The 17,454-nt window shown below is 39.1% G+C and overlaps 1 protein-coding gene across 15 annotated transcripts in view; it reads left to right on the top strand.

The window, feature by feature from the left end:
• Window positions 1-17,454, top strand: part of MAGI1 (membrane associated guanylate kinase, WW and PDZ domain containing 1) — a 595,596-nt gene that overhangs the window by 498,612 nt on the left and 79,530 nt on the right. For all 15 annotated transcript variants that reach the window (XM_067463460.1, XM_060766417.2, XM_060766416.2 and 12 more), the window contains 2 exons: window positions 1,322-1,507; window positions 4,684-5,304. In XM_067463460.1, coding sequence (XP_067319561.1) covers window positions 1,322-1,507; window positions 4,684-5,304 — 807 coding nt within the window. The remainder of the gene's footprint in view (window positions 1-1,321; window positions 1,508-4,683; window positions 5,305-17,454) is intronic.

Here is a 17,454-nt window from a genome sequence, read left to right as displayed (position 1 = left end):
CATCAAATAAATAATAGGTTCTCAGCCAGGAACTTACTCCGAGTAAGTTCTGAAGCAAGTGGTTCAGCAAGTCCCAAAATCCATTACAAACATTCCCCAAGTTATACCCCTTTCAGGGAGTGGTTCAAGTTTGTTATCCTTGATTGTCCTAATTACCTGACTATGAATTGTGATTGACCAGGTGTTTTTCCCTTAACACACACACACGGAGCAATCCCACAGAAACTTAGTCAAATATATGCATATGCAGTAATAATAAGTACATAATTATTTACACATGAGAATGTTCATTGACAGCCAGTGTGTGTGTTGTGAACCCATGTGCAAAACACATTTTCAGTATCTAGTATGCCCTGCAACTAGATAAATATTCAGTTATATACCTGATGGAACCTCTGATTAGCCTTTTTGGCAGTATTAAACTACAGTGAATTTTTGGCATCCAAAATCAATACATATTTACGAGACTCAAAATTATACAACTTTTACAAAAATCAAATCAAGGAATCCCTGCATGAAACCTGTGCTCACCCCACTTTAGCTCTGCTGCCCAATACACTATAAGGCTCAAAAAGACATCCCCCCCCCCCAACAAAAATAGAGAGGGGTATTGGGGAAAGCTCCCTTTCTTCTGTGGTGAGGGTGGATGGGCTCTGAGCCCCTCCTTGGTTGGTGAGACCTGTTGTTTTGGGCCCCATGCACTTGGGGTAGGGCAACCACTGAGAGATTCTTATCTTAATTGTAGAACCATAAATATATTTTTAGAATCGTCTGTCTTTCCCTCCTCGTACATGCAGCTACAGACACTGCCAAGTTGTTTTGGATTCTTTTGTTTGATCTTGTTATGCAATTTATAGAAGACATAATGAAGCCATACTACTATAAAACTAGAACAACTTTAAAGGAAGATCTGCACTTGAACTAGTTGTACTTAATAAGGCCATTTCATTAAAAGAAATTGTAATTAGGTTGTACATTACAATAGCGTTTTATAATATCACTGCCTGTTATCTTTTCACTAGATGGAGTATATTAATTGGTATAATGGTTCCAGGCAAGGAGGGATGAGTGTGATCCTTCTTTTGAGCTTCCTGAGAGCTTTCCTTCTCTTTGAAAGAACGTCGTCAGTGAAGTTTTATCTCTTCCTCATCCTTACAAGCTGATACATTTTATTGGTGGCAAAATGGGTGGAAGGATAGTAGAGAAGTGAAGGATAGTAGAAAAGTGAGAATAATATTTTATATGTATGTGTGTGTATATATATATATATCTACCTGTCTTTCCATATTGGCAAATTGGTAAACTTCTGAAACTTCCACAGCCGGAAAACCATTTTTCACGCGGAACCCATCTGAACTGAAAGGGAAGTTTATTCATACCAAGCTAAGGAAAAGCAGCAGGGGTTTTGGCTTTACCGTTGTTGGTGGAGATGAACCAGATGAGTTTCTTCAGATCAAGAGTTTGGTCCTTGACGGCCCTGCAGCTTTGGATGGCAAAATGGAAACAGGTAACTCTCTTGCTCTAGAAAAAAAGAAAAATAATAATAACTGTGTGCCACTTGCGTAATACCATCCATTCAAAACTCTCAATAGCGATCATAGTCCAGTGAACAGAGCTCTTTAGAATGTGAGACCTTGAAGCTCTGGGGTCAAACTGCACATTCAGGCATAAATTCAAGGTTCTTTGGAATGTGGAATTGCTTTGACCTCCATCTTGCATCTATAAAACAAAACCAATAAAACCTGTCTTCACTTAAGGATTTTAAAACACTCAGAAGTGGACTATAATTTTTTAGCTACTCGATCAATAAAACTCTGGTACCTGACAAAATAAGTAAACAGCCTTGTCATTAACTTCTGTGGCTCCTAAGCAGTGTTGTAGTTGGTGTTGTCACCTAGATGGGATGCTATTTGAAACACAGAAAACTAAGAGAACGGGTAAGCAATTACTTGATGGTCCTTTTATGTAGCTTGTAGGTTTTGACAGTTTCTGTCTCGGTTCAGATCACTTACCTGGCATGTATTCTGCTAATTGCTTACTGCAATGCAGCATGTGTCCCAGCCTGGATGCGAGAAAGAATGGAGTAGTATGCTGAGAAGTCTGCATGGGATTGTGAATTAGTCTAACCAGCACTGCATAGGTTTCCATATTTCATTTTTGCATATATTGCAGCTATTTCAGATGAACAACATCTGAAAATGTCAAATGGCTAGGGCACAGAACACCACATTAGTGCTTACGTAGTTCTCTGTCTATCTTGGAAGCCATGATGTTCATTGATCCATGACATTCTTTAAATCTTAAGCATCTGTAACATTTATGTTTTCTAAATTTATAGGATATGGGGAATAGCATATGGGGAATAGACCAAGGGTACATCTACACTGTAGAATTAATGCAGTTTGACAACACTTTAAATGTCATGACTGAATGCTATGGAATTGTGGGGTTGTAGTTTTACAGGAGTAGAGACATCACACTGGCAATGAAGATCCGCATAGTTAAAGAAGTGGTAGTAACCTATGGATGCGAGAACTGGAACATAAGGAAGGCTGAGTGAAGGAGGATAGATGCTTTTGAACTGTGGTGTTGGAGAGAAATTCTGAGAGTGCCTTGGACCGCAAGAAAACCAGTCCATACTCCAGGAAATAATGCCTGACTACTCACTGGAGGGAAGGATATTAGTGGCAAAGATGAAGTAATTTGGCCACATAATGAGAACATGGGAAAGCTTGGAGAAGATAAGGATGCTGGGGAAAAAGGAAGGAAAAAGGAAAAGGGGCTGACCAAGGGCAAGATGGATGGATGTTATCCTTGAAGTGACTGGCTTGTTCTTGAAGGAGCTGGGGGAGGCGACGGGTTTAGTGAGGTCCTTGGATTGGCCCCGCCGGGGTCAGCTCCAGCCCTGACGGAGCACTGAGGAGATGGTTAAACTTGACTATCTAGAGGAAGTAAAAGTTGTAACAAGGTTTTCATAATTTTAAGCCATGGGAGTTAAAGTGGTATCAGATAGCAGTAATTCTCAGTGTAGAGATCCCCCTGTGGTCTACTCACCCTATGTGTTTATTTAAGTCTTGTATTTGAAGCAGGCAATTCTGGTGCTCTTAATGTTTTTGATCAACACTGTCCTTAACAACACTAGTAAGCAGAATCATTCATTAGAGATGGGTTGTCAAAGACTTTCATGGCCGAAATCACTGGTTTGCTGTTTTTCGGGCTGTATGCCCATGTTCCAGTAGCATTCTCTCTTCCAGGAGAGAATGCTACTGGAATATGGCCATACAGCCTGAAAAACTCACAGCAACCCATTAATTAGAGAGTTTCAGCCCCAAAAGACATAGAAAGCTATGGTTGCCCAATCCTTGGCTTAAAACAGTGAAGGTTATTATTTTTGTACATTGAAACATGAAAATTTAACTCAGAGCCTGAATAATATACTTGAGCCTGAATAATATCTGGGATCATTCTAGAAAAGGCTCTGTAGAGAGTCCCAATCAATTTTCATCTCATATAGGCACAATTTTAAGCTTGACTGGTCCTTCACTTAAAAAGAAGTCAATTCAAGGGACAAGTGGCACTTGATAAAGAATGTGGGTCTTTTAGAACTTTATATGTTACAAATTTGAACTAAAATGTATAAAAAATCAACATCTTCAATAACATATGTGGAGAACAAGCATCTCATATGACATATTGCTGCATACCTGCACTTAGCATACCTGCCCTGAATAAAGCGAAATCCATGGGTGACCATGGAATCACAGTAAACTTTCATGTATTTGCAACTCCAGTTACCAATTAATGTCATCCAACAGGTTAAATGCTCAGTATCAGTATTTCATAGAATCCTACAGTTGGAAGAGACCTCATGGGCCAACCCCCCTGCCAAGAAGCAGGAAAATCACATTCAAAGCACCCCTGAACTCTTGGAGGCTTAAAAGCCTCCAAAGAAGGAGCCTCCACCACACTCCGGGGCAGAGAGTTCCACTGCTGAACAGCTCTCACAGTCAGGAAGTTCTTCCTAATGTTCAGGTGGACTCTCCTTTCCTATAGTTTGAAGCCTTTGTTCCACGTCCTAGTCCTCAGGGCAGCAGAAAACAAGCGTAGCAAGCGTATACAATAAACTGTATCCAATCATGTAGTATGTGTATACAACACATTGGTTCCAAACTTACTATAGCTATGTTCAAAGACCCTAAGCTAAAACAACATATTTCTCTGGTTGTAGATTGTCCCTCCCATTCACTCCAGCAGACAGTCTCCTTGACCCAATGGCAGAAAGGACTGAACCCTCTCTTTTTGGAGGGCAATCCCGCGATCCCCAGTTTAGTGCCTGGCTCTGCTATGCACAGGTTTGAACATATAATTATCAAATAACAACTCATTCTACTCCCAGTGATATAAGACATACTCCAGTTTTGAAAGGGAGGAAACTTTCAAACACAGTTTGTTGAATAGCAAGGGTTATGTGTGCCCTTCTCAAAGAAGAACATTGTATTTAAAAACAAAATCTACTAACTATACACTTAGCTGAGTTTGAAATCAATTTACATCCAGAATTAAATATCTTCATATTATTTGAGTACAATTGAATACCCAAACCTGAGTTGTAGATATATAGTGTACAGTACCACTGCTTTTGATTATGTAAACTTACAGTGTTTTGATCAATTTGTTCCACAGGAGACGTTATTGTCAGTGTGAACGACACCTGTGTTCTGGGCCATACGCATGCTCAAGTTGTGAAAATCTTCCAGTCGATTCCCATTGGTGCCAGCGTGGACCTAGAACTGTGCCGAGGCTACCCTCTGCCTTTTGACCCAGATGATCCCAACACAAGCCTCGTGACATCTGTGGCCATTTTGGATAAAGAGCCGATCATTGTGAATGGGCAGGAAAACTATGACTCCCCAGCAAGCCATGGTAGTAAAACAGGGAAAGTCAATGGAATGAAGGAGCAAAGGCCTAGTAGTCCTGCTGAAGTGTCTTCAAATGGATCCCATGGCTACCCAAATGACACTGTCTCTTTGGCATCTTCTATAGCAACGCAACCTGAACTCATAACTGTACATATAATCAAAGGACCCATGGGCTTTGGTTTTACTATAGCAGACAGTCCTGGGGGTGGCGGACAGAGAGTGAAACAAATTGTTGACAGCCCAAGGTGCCGAGGCCTCAAAGAAGGTGATCTTATAGTTGAAGTCAATAAGAAGAATGTGCAGAATCTAACTCACAACCAGGTTGTGGATATGCTGATCGAATGTCCTAAAGGAAGTGAGGTGACTTTGCTTGTGCAACGAGGAGGTAAGTCTGATGAGTTTAACTTTTTGTTCAACACAGAGCAATACATCTTACTTAAACTTGCATGTTTTAAATACATAGAGCCACCTAAATAGATTGAAAATGGAAAACCATTAGCTTTTAATTTAAATTGCACTATGATGTTTTGGGTTAAGTCTGCTGTTTGATTTTTATGCCTCTGTATCAGTGCACTGGGAAAAGAAAATGACGTATGGTATTAATCTTCCCAGAAATAAGACATTAAAAGCCATGTGGAAATTGATGTATTTATGAGAGTCTGAATTGACATTTGAACTTCGTCGACCAAATAAGATGAGATAGTCTTAATCAGGAACTTACCCGATTTAATGAGAAACTGAAATGGTCAGTCAGCTGGATTTTTATTAATGAGTTTCATTTCTGTCTTCTCTCTTGGTACCATTTTTAGTTCATCATCTTTTCGCAAGTCATAGGAAAAGAATTGCTATGATTTCATTTTGGTTCTTAATTGCTTCCATGATAAAGGTGCTTTGATATGTGGTAGCGAAGTACATTTTCCATAAGTTGTCTGTGCTGGTGTTTTCCTTAGTACATAAAGGGCCAACTTCCTTGCCTTCCTTTCTCAAGTTTCCTTGGGCTCTCTCTGACCTTTTCACAGGCCTTACTTATAAGAAACATTGTGTAGCCTCATTGTCTGTGGACACTGGTTGTATCCTCTGGCTAACTCCCAGGGATTTTTGCAATCCAGCCTCTCTATCTGTCCATTGAATGCCTTGCTACACCCAATTGTTTACATGCCTGTCTTTATGGACTTTCATCAAGTTTTCATTTTTTCCACAGCCCCAAGGCAGGGAGCAGTTTATCTCGGCTTCCAATATTTTGTCTCCTGACCCTATCTTTCCTGTATCTCAGTTTTCTGCTATGTTCTTTTTGTCCCCATAGTGAGACTTCGCTATTCAGGGGCATGCCAATTGTGAGTTTATACAAAGAACTTACATTGTACTTGTACAATGTTTCTTCTTTTGCCGTACTTTAGTAACAGAGATTTCGGAATACTTTGCCTAGTGAAGACCTTGCTCTAGGTATTATGAGAGGTGATGGTTCATAAACATAGACTTAGAACTACCCCATTTTAGTTTTCAAGTATTTGAGTTTAGGAAGTATTCAAGATAAAGTTATGTTAATCTGTTTCAGAAAAAGATGCACAAGCAGCCCCTGGGTTACCAGCAATATATGTTCTGTATATTTATTCTTAAATTGAATGTATATGTAAGTCAGAACAATGTAACCTCAATTTCTGTCCCTGTGATAATTGGATTTTGAAAAATTTGGATTGTTGAAACAAGGATTTGTGATAAAGCTTCAGTGGAGACACCTTTTCGCCATGGTAAATCTTTCAGGAGTGAATATACCTTCTTAGGTGTAGATTTCCCTTACTTCCTATTGTCTCACCCCCATTTGTAACTAGAGTAATATGTATGTCAGATGTTTGTGACTGAGAGACTGCTCCGTTTTAGTTTTCTATGTTTTTTTTGGTAGTATTTGAGATAAAGTTTTATTAGTCTGTTTCAGCATAAGAACATACAAAGGAATCCTGTAACACCTTTGAGACTGAGATAATGAAAATTCTAGCATTATTTCTTTATTTCTTTACTGTATTCATATATCACTTTTCTCACCCCAGGGGGGACTCAAAGCAGGAGCCCCCGGTGGCGCAGTGTGCCGGCAGGACTGAAGACCGACAGGTCGCAGGTTCAAATCCGGGGAGAGGCGGATGAGCTCCCTCTATTAGCTCCAGCTCCTCATGCGGGGACATGAGAGAAGCCTCCCACAAGGATGATAAAACATCAAAAATCATCCAGGCGTCCCCTGGGCAACGTCCTTGCAGACGGCCAATTCTCTCACAACAGGAGCGATTGCTCCTGACACGACAAAAAACAAACAAAAAACAACAACAAATAATGGCAAAATTCAATGCCTCACATACATATAAAACCAAATCATAAATCTAAACAAAACATGTAACTGTGCATTACAATCAATAAAACAATTAAACATAAGATTAAACAATATTTAGACATGAGGACATAAAAATTAAAACCACTTAATATGAACATTAAAATCACATGATCCAAACTCATAGACCGGGGCCATTCCAAATATCAATTGCACATATTCCATAGTTATTTCTTGTACTGTGTTACTTTACTAATCAAAGGTTTTGTTCCATAACCATGTCTTTGTTTTCTTTCTGAAAGCCAGGAGGGAGAGTGCTGCTCTAGTCTCACTGGAGAGATAGTTCCAGAGCTGAGGAGCCAGCACTGAGAAGGCTCTGTCTCTCCATACCAACTGCAATTGCGAAGCAGGTTGGACCGAGAACAGGGCCTCCCCAGAAGATGTTAACCCCTAAGATGGTTCATAGAGGGAGATATGTTAGCATTAGCCTTTTATCAGATGTATGATGCAATTTTAAAGTTATCTTAAAGAGATAAATAGTTGAATCAAAATGAAAAGATGTAAAGCGTTCCCATGGTGCATTTGAAAGGGTTGGCAAAAATAAAATGTATAATGTAATCCTTCATGGAATGCAGCCAACCTCATCAGATGCAAAGGGAGGTGCACCAGAGTCCACAGAAGTTTGTGTTAAAAAATACACTTTCTCATTTAATTTCAAAGGTGCTACACAATTTCATTATAGTAGTTTCTTTGGTGGGGAATATTTTTATGAATGCAAGAATGGTATGGGGTCCTCTACATAATACGTCAGGTCCAAAATGGGGAGTAGGCTATTTCTTCCATTCATTTTTCTCTTTGTATAAAAACAGCCAGAACAAAATGGTCCATTTTGTGGAGACAAAGGTGATGTCCACATTAGGATGTATTTTGAATATGCATGTGACTACAGTACCTTTGGATCTAGTGCTAACTAGAAAGATGGCTCATTAGGTGCCCAATTCTGTCTTAAAGCAATATATCTGAGGTTTTAATGTTATCATTGAAACTTCTAGACTTTGTTTATTACTGTATCCATATGCAGCCTGATTACTAGAAGTAAATAGCAGAGCTCCTTCACCTTTCTGTAATTGTGCCGAAGAGGACATGCTGCCAGATGCCACTAGTTCTGGATGACAAAGTCATTACAAAAATTTCCTGTCCTCCATAAGAAAAGTTACAGGGAGCTTATACTGTACTCCTTAAATCTCCATCTCTTTGTACTTTTCTCTGTTCCTTTAGGAGAGGCATGGGTCTCTGAGTCATGCATCACTCTGAATAATCTTTGTTTTGCTTCCAAGAACTGCATTTGGCTCCTAGTTTATGATCAAACTCTTTCCCTGTCTCTCCTGAAGGACGCAATTGTGCCGGTTGCCTTTCTCTCCTTCTCCCTCTGCTGTCCAGAGGAGAGAGTGCTAGGGAGAAGCCTCGCTGTCAGGCATTTGTTTTATTAACATGCCGTTTGTGTTCAGTCAGGCTTCAGCGGCATCCTCCGTCATGGCACAAAAGGCTGGTGTTCAGAGTTATCCAAAGGATTTGCCAGCAACGGTTACTAATCAGGCAGAAAAATATCAAAAAGAGATGCGTAATGTATGTGAAAAGCCCAGCCAGCTCCAAGCCATTGGTGTACTCTTGACAATTATGCCTAATTGTTAAAATGCAAGGCACATAGCCAGGGAGAGAGAAGCCTGTAAAATATTTACTATAACGTTGCTTCAGCTAGAGCTCTGACTTCTGATAATTGGAGCGTTTCTGCCAACAGACCCTTAGAGCTGCTAGGAGGTTAAGAAAGAGGGAGGTGGAGAATGAAAGATATCTTAGAAGGGAAAGGCAACATGAAGAAGTATCTGCTGCAAAAATAAAATCCTGGAGAACTACAAAATTTTATCATGTGCTGCCTCAGTGTTACTTGTAAAACAGAGCTTGATTCATAGGTCATAAGCTTCTCTTGGCCACTGTAGTCATGTGGCATTGGTTAGAATAATGGAACTATAGAATTGGAAGAAACCACAAGGGCCATCCAGTCCTACCTCTTGTCATGGTGATATATATATATATATATATATATATATATATATATACACACACACACACACACACACACACATACACAAACAATCTTCAAAATTCAACAGTATAAATACAAGTATTTTACCCCAATCCCACCACCACCACATCCCCCACCCCGTAAGCCTCTACCCGTGACTTCTCATTACATAATACAAAGATAAAGAAATACTATTGAATATTTGCACCTCAGCATATTTGAGTGTTTAATCATTTTCCCCTGGTTACAATTTTATACACAACCATCTGTCCAAGGTTCTCAAAAAGTCATGTTTTGTATGAAGTAATTTATCTGATTTTACCCATTTTATAATAATACCACAAAAATATGGGTTAAAACCTGTGACTGATTAAACCACAGAGATGGCTGCTTCCAGTAACAACTCCATAATGTAATTTTGAAGCATGAAATTTATCCATATTATGATGTGAATCAGGTAACAGGATAAAAGGATCTTTGTTTGGAAAATAAGAACCCTTGTTATATAGTACAAATCATCATCATCATCATCATCATCATCATTATTATTATTATTATTATTATTATTATTGAGCTTAGTGGTTCTAATACTGTCAAAACCTGCTGAAGTCCATCAGGGGTCAAAGATAGTTATTTATCAAAAATGTTATTGTCTTATTTTTGCTGTAAGATAAGTTACAAACTGATAATGAGTATGTATGCACTAGAGAATTAATGCAGTTTGATGTCACTTTAATTCCCTTTCTCAGTGCTATGGAATAATGGAGGGCATAGCTTTATGGATCTTTAGCTTCGTCTACCAAAGAGTGCTGGTGTCTCATCAGACTGCAAATCCCATAATTCCATAGCATTGAGCCATTGCAGTTAAAGTGGTGCCAAATTGCAGTAATCATATAGTGTAAATACACCCTAAGATTGAAATTAGGTGGAGCAGAGGAGCCCTACACACGCCCATTAAAAGAAAATATAATGGACACAATTGTGACTGTGTTTTCTCTAAGCATCAGATGTTGAAATGCAGACATTCCTTTTGGCCCAGGACTTGCTTTAATTAATTGAAAACTCATGTTGTTGTTGTTGTTGTTGTTGTTGTTGTTGTTGTTATCTGTAGTAGTAGCAGCAGCAGCAGCAGCAGCATGTTTATATCCTGCTTTTTTTCTATCCACAAAGGAGACTTAAAGTGGCTCAAAACTATGGTTATTCACTCCTAAACAAGCCAAAATTCAGAATCTAACTAAACTGATATTTTGTGTACTGGTTTGTGAATTATAGCATGAGGCATCTGAAGAGATGAGAAAGAAAACTACAAAGAACTTCACTTTCTGGATTTGTTTCATTGCTAATTCAAAAGGAGGAGCAATGGGGAAGATCATGTATCAGCCCCAAACAATTCCACCCTTAATTCTTACTATGCCCTTCACTTTACAGTAGGATTCTGATTGGTGCCAACATTATGAGTCTCTTCACATGGCATCATCATGAAGGCAAAAGAAAACAAGAAGAATTTTTGGACTCATTGTGGGGGGAAATAATGCCCCAAAATACTTTTGTCTTCCCCAAAGTCCCCCCCCCCTCCTCGCACCAACATACAGCAAACTATGAAGCTTGTAAATAGGGGGAGAAGCTTATAGGTACATTTCAGCACATGTTACACACAGGGAATCTGTACCAACCCTCACATAGAAGAGCTTTCCCACACAAGTATTCTGCAGTGTTCAAAGCAAACCTCAATTACTTACCATACTTTTCCCATTCTATTTTCCTTGAAAACAATTTATTTTCCTGTTAACATCAAATCATCACAAACAATGTGACTTCCAGCAGTTCAGTCGTGCTTATCACAGGCTCCCTCGTGCGTAACAGTGTTAATCACTCATTGCTCATTTGCTCAGGGTCAGGGTTGGGAGGAAAACTGGGCAGCTAGATACAATATTCTTCCTCTTAGCATGTGCCAGCATCACAAACAATGGATGCTGTGTGACTATCCTTGCCCACCACCATTTTGAAGGGAAGTGATAACAATAAATCTCTTTCCTTTCCCACATTCTCACCAAAGTGGGGCAGATATGAATCCTATCAATATTTAACCAGATGCTGATGTGATCTAATTACCACTGCTAAAACAAAAGCCAGCCAGCCCTTTTCTATAAAATCGCAAAGCTCCATTTGTTTCTGTATTTCTAAATTTCAAATATCTCCAATCATTCCCTAAACTTGCACGAACACTACATAACTTGATGGAGTGTTGAGGAGTCTGTTGTCGAAAATTAGGCAAATAGGCAATTAGTATAATTGAGATGGAAAAATAATTTTAGCCTGCAGGGAATATGATTGAAATAAATTCTCTGGCATTTGCGTAACATGGTTGTTGTGCAACATGTACACAATCGAGGAGTGCAGCTGTTGGGTGGTTATGGTGGCAGTTTGTTAGTTAAAAGTAATTGAAAATGGAGATCTTCTGCTGAGGAATTGATCAGATGTTTTCTACAGACCTTTGAGCAGGATGGGTAAGGAGCAGATGATTAAATCCAAACCTTCTGCTACGGAAACAGTTCAGACATTTTCCAAAGGAGTAGCTGGGTTGATCAATCTGTTATAGCCAACTACGGCATTAAGTCTGCTAGCACACAGTGACAATCACATTTATTGTGGCACAGGCTTTCATTTATATACCTGATAAGCATGCTTTGGTCTAAAAAGTCTTATGCTACAATTGGTCTTTTAGCTTTTCACCTGCTGCAGGAATTTTTTGTTTTTCGAGATCCTTTGTTACCTAGGTTTAATCAAGTCATGATGAAAGTGGTGATAGTCTGCTAATCAACCCCTTGTGTTGCTTTTGGTTCTGTTAAAATGTGGTTATTATTCTAAATGCTAATCTTGCCAGAGTGCTACAAGCTCTAGCCAAGTACTGGCGTTTTATATCAGATGTGATATGATATAACACAAGGTGGCACAGCAGAACCTTATATTGTACACTAAACAAGGCAGATTTAACTAGAGAAGAGATTCTGCATTTTCCCAGCTATTTCTTACATGCCAGTAAATCCAAGCAGACGTTAGATTTTCTCAGCTAAAAGAACAACCATAATTCATTCTGGCTTCCTAAAAGATTGCCATTTCATGCTCAATACAAATGATTTCAGTGCGTAATGTGTAAAATATGAAATCTTGAGACTACACCTGACTATGGGTGAAAAGGTTGCAGTTCAGTCATTGATTAATATCTTCAGAAAGAGTCAACACCAATAGGATGAAAAGTGTGCTCAGTATAGAAGGAAATTATTTGTTAGTTAGGCTCATTGAATCACTGAATGGAATTCGAATCCTTAATCTTGATTTACTAGCATGCCATGTCATAGAATCATAGAGTTGGAAGAGACCACCAGAGCCATCCAGACCAGGGTTGGAGGGGTTGCTAAGTGTCAGAGACATGGATGACCACCTGTGGAATGTTGGGTGCATGGTTGTTATTTATCCTTCCACCATTCTCCATTAAGTTGAGATCAAAGAGGAATCCAGTTGGATGTCCCAACCAATGTGGCTTCATTGAATCAGTAGGGGATGGCATACATGATACTATGGGTCTAATCTGATTGGCACTAGCCATGGAATGTAGGCTACAAGACATGTGGATTAAAGTAAGCATGACCACCAGGGTAACCACAACAAATAGCCTGCCATTTAACGTATTACAGTTACTCTTTCTTTCTTTCTTTTCTATTCCGCCTTTCTCACCCAAAGGGACTCAAGGCAGCTTAGTTACATACTGAAGTATGTTTTGGACACTGATATATATTCTAAGATTATTGAAGAGTTATATTATGTGGATCTGTTACCTTATTAAACCTTAAACTGAGGACAGCGTTGTACGTGACCTTTCAAAAAATCAGCACACTTTCTGAAAAGGAAAAGTACATTTATCATTTTCAAAGTGCTGGATAAATGTTTATTTGTCTGTTTACTTCTTTATTTATTATGGTTATTGTATACTATAAGATACATTCTATGTCATAGGTTTTGTATAATGCAGCATCTTCCCCATGTGACCCAGCATACAGCAAAATCATCTTAACCAATTTGAAACAATTAAAAATAATGAAAAATTCTTGAAACAGTATACATCCATTTTAAACAGTCTAACAAGTTAAAGTTAAATGACAACTGGGATCACAGGCAAGCATGGTCTGGGTCAACAAAATGAAGCGGGACGTAAGCTGATAGAATTTTGCCAGGAAAACTCACTGAGTATAACAAACACTCTCTTCCAACAACCTAAAAGACGGCTCTATACATGGACTTCACCAGATGGGCAACACCGAAATCAGATTGACTACATCCTTTGCAGCCAAAGGTGGCGGACATCCATCCAGTCAGTGAAAACAAGACCTGGGGCTGACTGTAGTTCAGATTATGAAGTTCGTATTGCACAATTTAGAATAAAACTAAAGAGATCAGGAGAAACACAGAGACCAGTTAGATATGATCTCACTAACATTTCTAGCGAATATGCAGTGGAGGTGAAGAACAGGTTTAAGGGACTAGATTTAGTAAGTAGAGTCCCAGAAGAATTATGGACAGAAGTCCATGACATTGTTCAGGAAGCTGCAACAAAGTATGTCCCAAAGAAAAAGAAAACCAAGAAGGCAAAATGGTTGTCTGCTGATGCACTGGATGTAACCCAAGAAAGGAGGAAAGCAAAAGTAATCAGAAATAAGGGAAGATATGCCCAGTTAAATGCACAATTCCAGAGGTTAGCCAGAAGAGATAAGGAAGTATTTTTAAACAAGCAGTGCATGAAAGTGGAAGAAGACAACAGAATAGGAAGGATCAGAGACCTCTTCCAGAAAATTAGAAACATTGGAAGTAAATTTTAGGTAAAAAATGGACATGGTCAAGAACAAAGATGACAGGGACCTAACAGAAGCTGAAGAGATCAAGAGAAGATTGTGAGACTATACAGAAGATCTGGATGGGAAGGATAATAATATCAAGGATAGTTTTGACAGTGTGGTGAGTGAATTAGAACCAGACATCCTGAGGAGTGAGGTTGAATGGGCATAAAAGCATTGCTAACAACAAGGCAGCAGGAGACGACGGGATCCCAGCCGAACTGTTTAAAATCTTGAAAGATGATGTCAAGGTGATGCATGCCATATGCTAACAAATATGGAAAATACAAGAATGGCAATCAGACTGGAAAAAATCAACTTATATCCCCATACCAAAAAAAGGGAAATGCTAAAGAATGCTCAAACTTTCATACAGTGGCTCTTATTTCTCATGCTAGTAAGGTAATGCTCAAGATCCTGCAAGGAACACTCCAGCAATGCATGGAGTGAGAGTTGCCAGATGTACAAGCTGGGTTTAGAAAAGGCAGAGGAACGAGAGACCAAATTGCCAATATCCACTGGATAATGGAGAAAGGCAGGGAGTTTCAGAAAACATATATTTCTGTTTTATTGACTATTCTAAATCCTTGACTGTGTGGATCATAATAAATTGTGACAAGTTCTTGGTGGGATGGGGATACCAAGCCACCTTGTCTCTCTCCTGAGGAATCTGTATAAGGACCAAGTAGCAACAGTAAGAACTGATCGTAGAAGAATAGACTGGTTCGAGATTGGGAACGGCGTATGGCAGGGTTGTATACTCTCACCAAACCTAGTCAACTTGTATGCAGAACACATCATGCGATATACGGGGCTTGATGAATGCAAGGTTGGGGTTAAAATTGCTGGAAGAAATATTAACAACCTTAGATATGCAGATGATACAACTTTGATGGCCGAAAGCGAGGAGCTGAGGAGCCTTCTAATCAAGGTGAAAGAAGAAAACACAAAAGCTGGGTTGCAGTTAAACATTGAAAAAAACCAAGATTATGGCAACCAGTTTGATTGATAACTGGCAAACAGAGGGAGAAAACGTGGAGGCAGTGACAGATTTTGTATTTCTAGGTGCAAGGATTACTGCAGATGCAGACTACAGCCAAGAAATCAGGAGACACTTACTTCTTGGGAGGAGAGCAGTGTCCAATCTCGATAAAATAGTGAAGAGTAGAGACATCACACGATAACAAAGATCCGCATAGTCAAAGCAATGGTATTCCCCATAGTCAACTACGGATGTGAGAGCTGAGCGAAGGAAGATAGATGCTTTTGAACTGTGATGTTGGAGGAGAGTTCTGAGTGTGCCTTGGACCACAAGAAGATCCAACCAGTCCATACTTCAGGAAATAAAGCCCGACTGCTCATTGGAGGGAAAGATAGTAGAGGCAAAGATGAAGTACTTTGGCCACATCATGAGAAAAAAGGAAAGCTTAGAGAAGACAATGATGCTGGGGAAAATGGAAGGAAAAAGGAAGAGGGGCCGACCAAGGGCAAGATGGATGGATGGCATCCTTTAAGTGACTGGCTTGACTCTGAAGGAGCTGGGGGTGGTGATGTTCGACAGGGCGCTCTGGCGTGGGCTGGTCTATGAGGTCACGAAGAGTCAGAAGCGACTGAACAAATGAACAACAACAGCAAGTTAAAACAGGAAATTTTAAAATGAACTAAAATAGTCTAAGAAAATTTAAAAACATGCATATGTGAAGATTTGTATAAAATCATTTAGGCCCCAAAGGAGGGATCAAAATATGTGGGCAAATTGGGGTGATCTGGATCTGCCTATTCCTGATTGAGGGTGTATCTATGCAGTGGAAATAGTGGAGTTTGAACATGGATTTGTTCTGTTTAAAGCATGTTGAATTATTTTTTTAAAAAAATTGGTAAAGACATTTTGGGATCCTTGTAGTTTGATGTTGCACCAGCATTCTCTGGCAGAGAAGACCTTGTAAAACTACAGCTCCTTTGATTCCTTAGCATTGAGCCCTGGCAATTCAAGTGGTGTCAAACTCCATTAATTCTACAGTGTAAATGTGTCAAAAGCAAATGCTCTCACAGCATTTCTTTTATGTTCTTTAAACACACACACTGCCAATGAATTTGTGTACACAATCCATTTTTCTCCAAAGCTTTAGTATATTAAAGTGCAGCCTTATTTTCTTCCCCCTTCTCTTTTTTTTAAAATCAAGTTTGGAAATGGTTGACTTTCTTCAAGTCCTTGAATGAAGCTTATTAATCTAATCTTTTATTAAAATTTTGCTGGCAACATTTTATGTGGGGTTAGTTTAGTATACTCCTGCTTTCTTCTCCAAAGAACATTATTGTCCATTAGTGTTAATAATTAAGAACTCTTTCTTTGCGCTTGGAAGTCAAAAATATTGATGTGCTTTTGCTGAGTAACAGGAAGCCACATCAGTTGCCCAACTGCATGGAGAAAAATTTGTTTTTCCTTTCTAATGTTAATTTATTTACTTTATATACACTACTGTAAGATCAATGTTGAAAAGATTTTTTTTTTAAAAAAATCCAAAATGCAAGGGAAGATACAAGATTCTTGCTTCTCAGCACATGCTCTGTCTCTGCACTTTTTGGGACAAGGGTCTCAACACTTGGCACAAATTGAAATCGTAGAATCATAGAATTGGAAGAGACCTCGTGGGCCATCCAGTCCAACCTCCTGCCAAGAAGCAGGAAAATCACATTCAAAGCACCCCTGACAGATGGCCATCCATCTTCTGCTTAAAAGCCCTCAAAGAAGGAAATAAGAAACAATCCCCAAAATTGCTCATTGCATCAGATGGTGATATGTGAGTACACATTCATACATGGATTTTACATAGGATTTGGGTAAAAAGTAAATCCCATATAGTCAGGAGGAATTATTTTGAATAGCATGATGATTCCTCTGGGTTTTCCCCCTTAAATCACTATCAAATTAGAGCTGTCATGTCACTGCTTAGTAAAAAATCTAGGATCTGATCAATCCCCACTGTAGTTCAATAACACTGAATCAAAAGATAGATCCCAATGGGGTTTCAAATTGTTTACAAAAGATGCCATGAAACTAAATTTGCAGCAAACATCAAGTACAGAACATTCCTTAACAACAACAAAATTGGTACAGTCAAAAATTAGATGCCAGCAGAACAGAGAACGCAAGCACCATATGGGTTTCCTTAATAGAAAATCTGACCTTGTTTTACTTAAAAATCATAATAACACAAATAAAACACCCCATTTCTTTGATGGCAT

This window comes from Anolis sagrei, chromosome 2 (assembly GCF_037176765.1).
Source record: "Anolis sagrei isolate rAnoSag1 chromosome 2, rAnoSag1.mat, whole genome shotgun sequence".
NCBI classification, from domain to species: Eukaryota; Metazoa; Chordata; class Lepidosauria; order Squamata; family Dactyloidae; genus Anolis; species Anolis sagrei.
The sequence above is the reverse complement of the archived record's forward strand: the minus strand, read 5'-3'. Positions and strand labels throughout refer to the sequence as shown.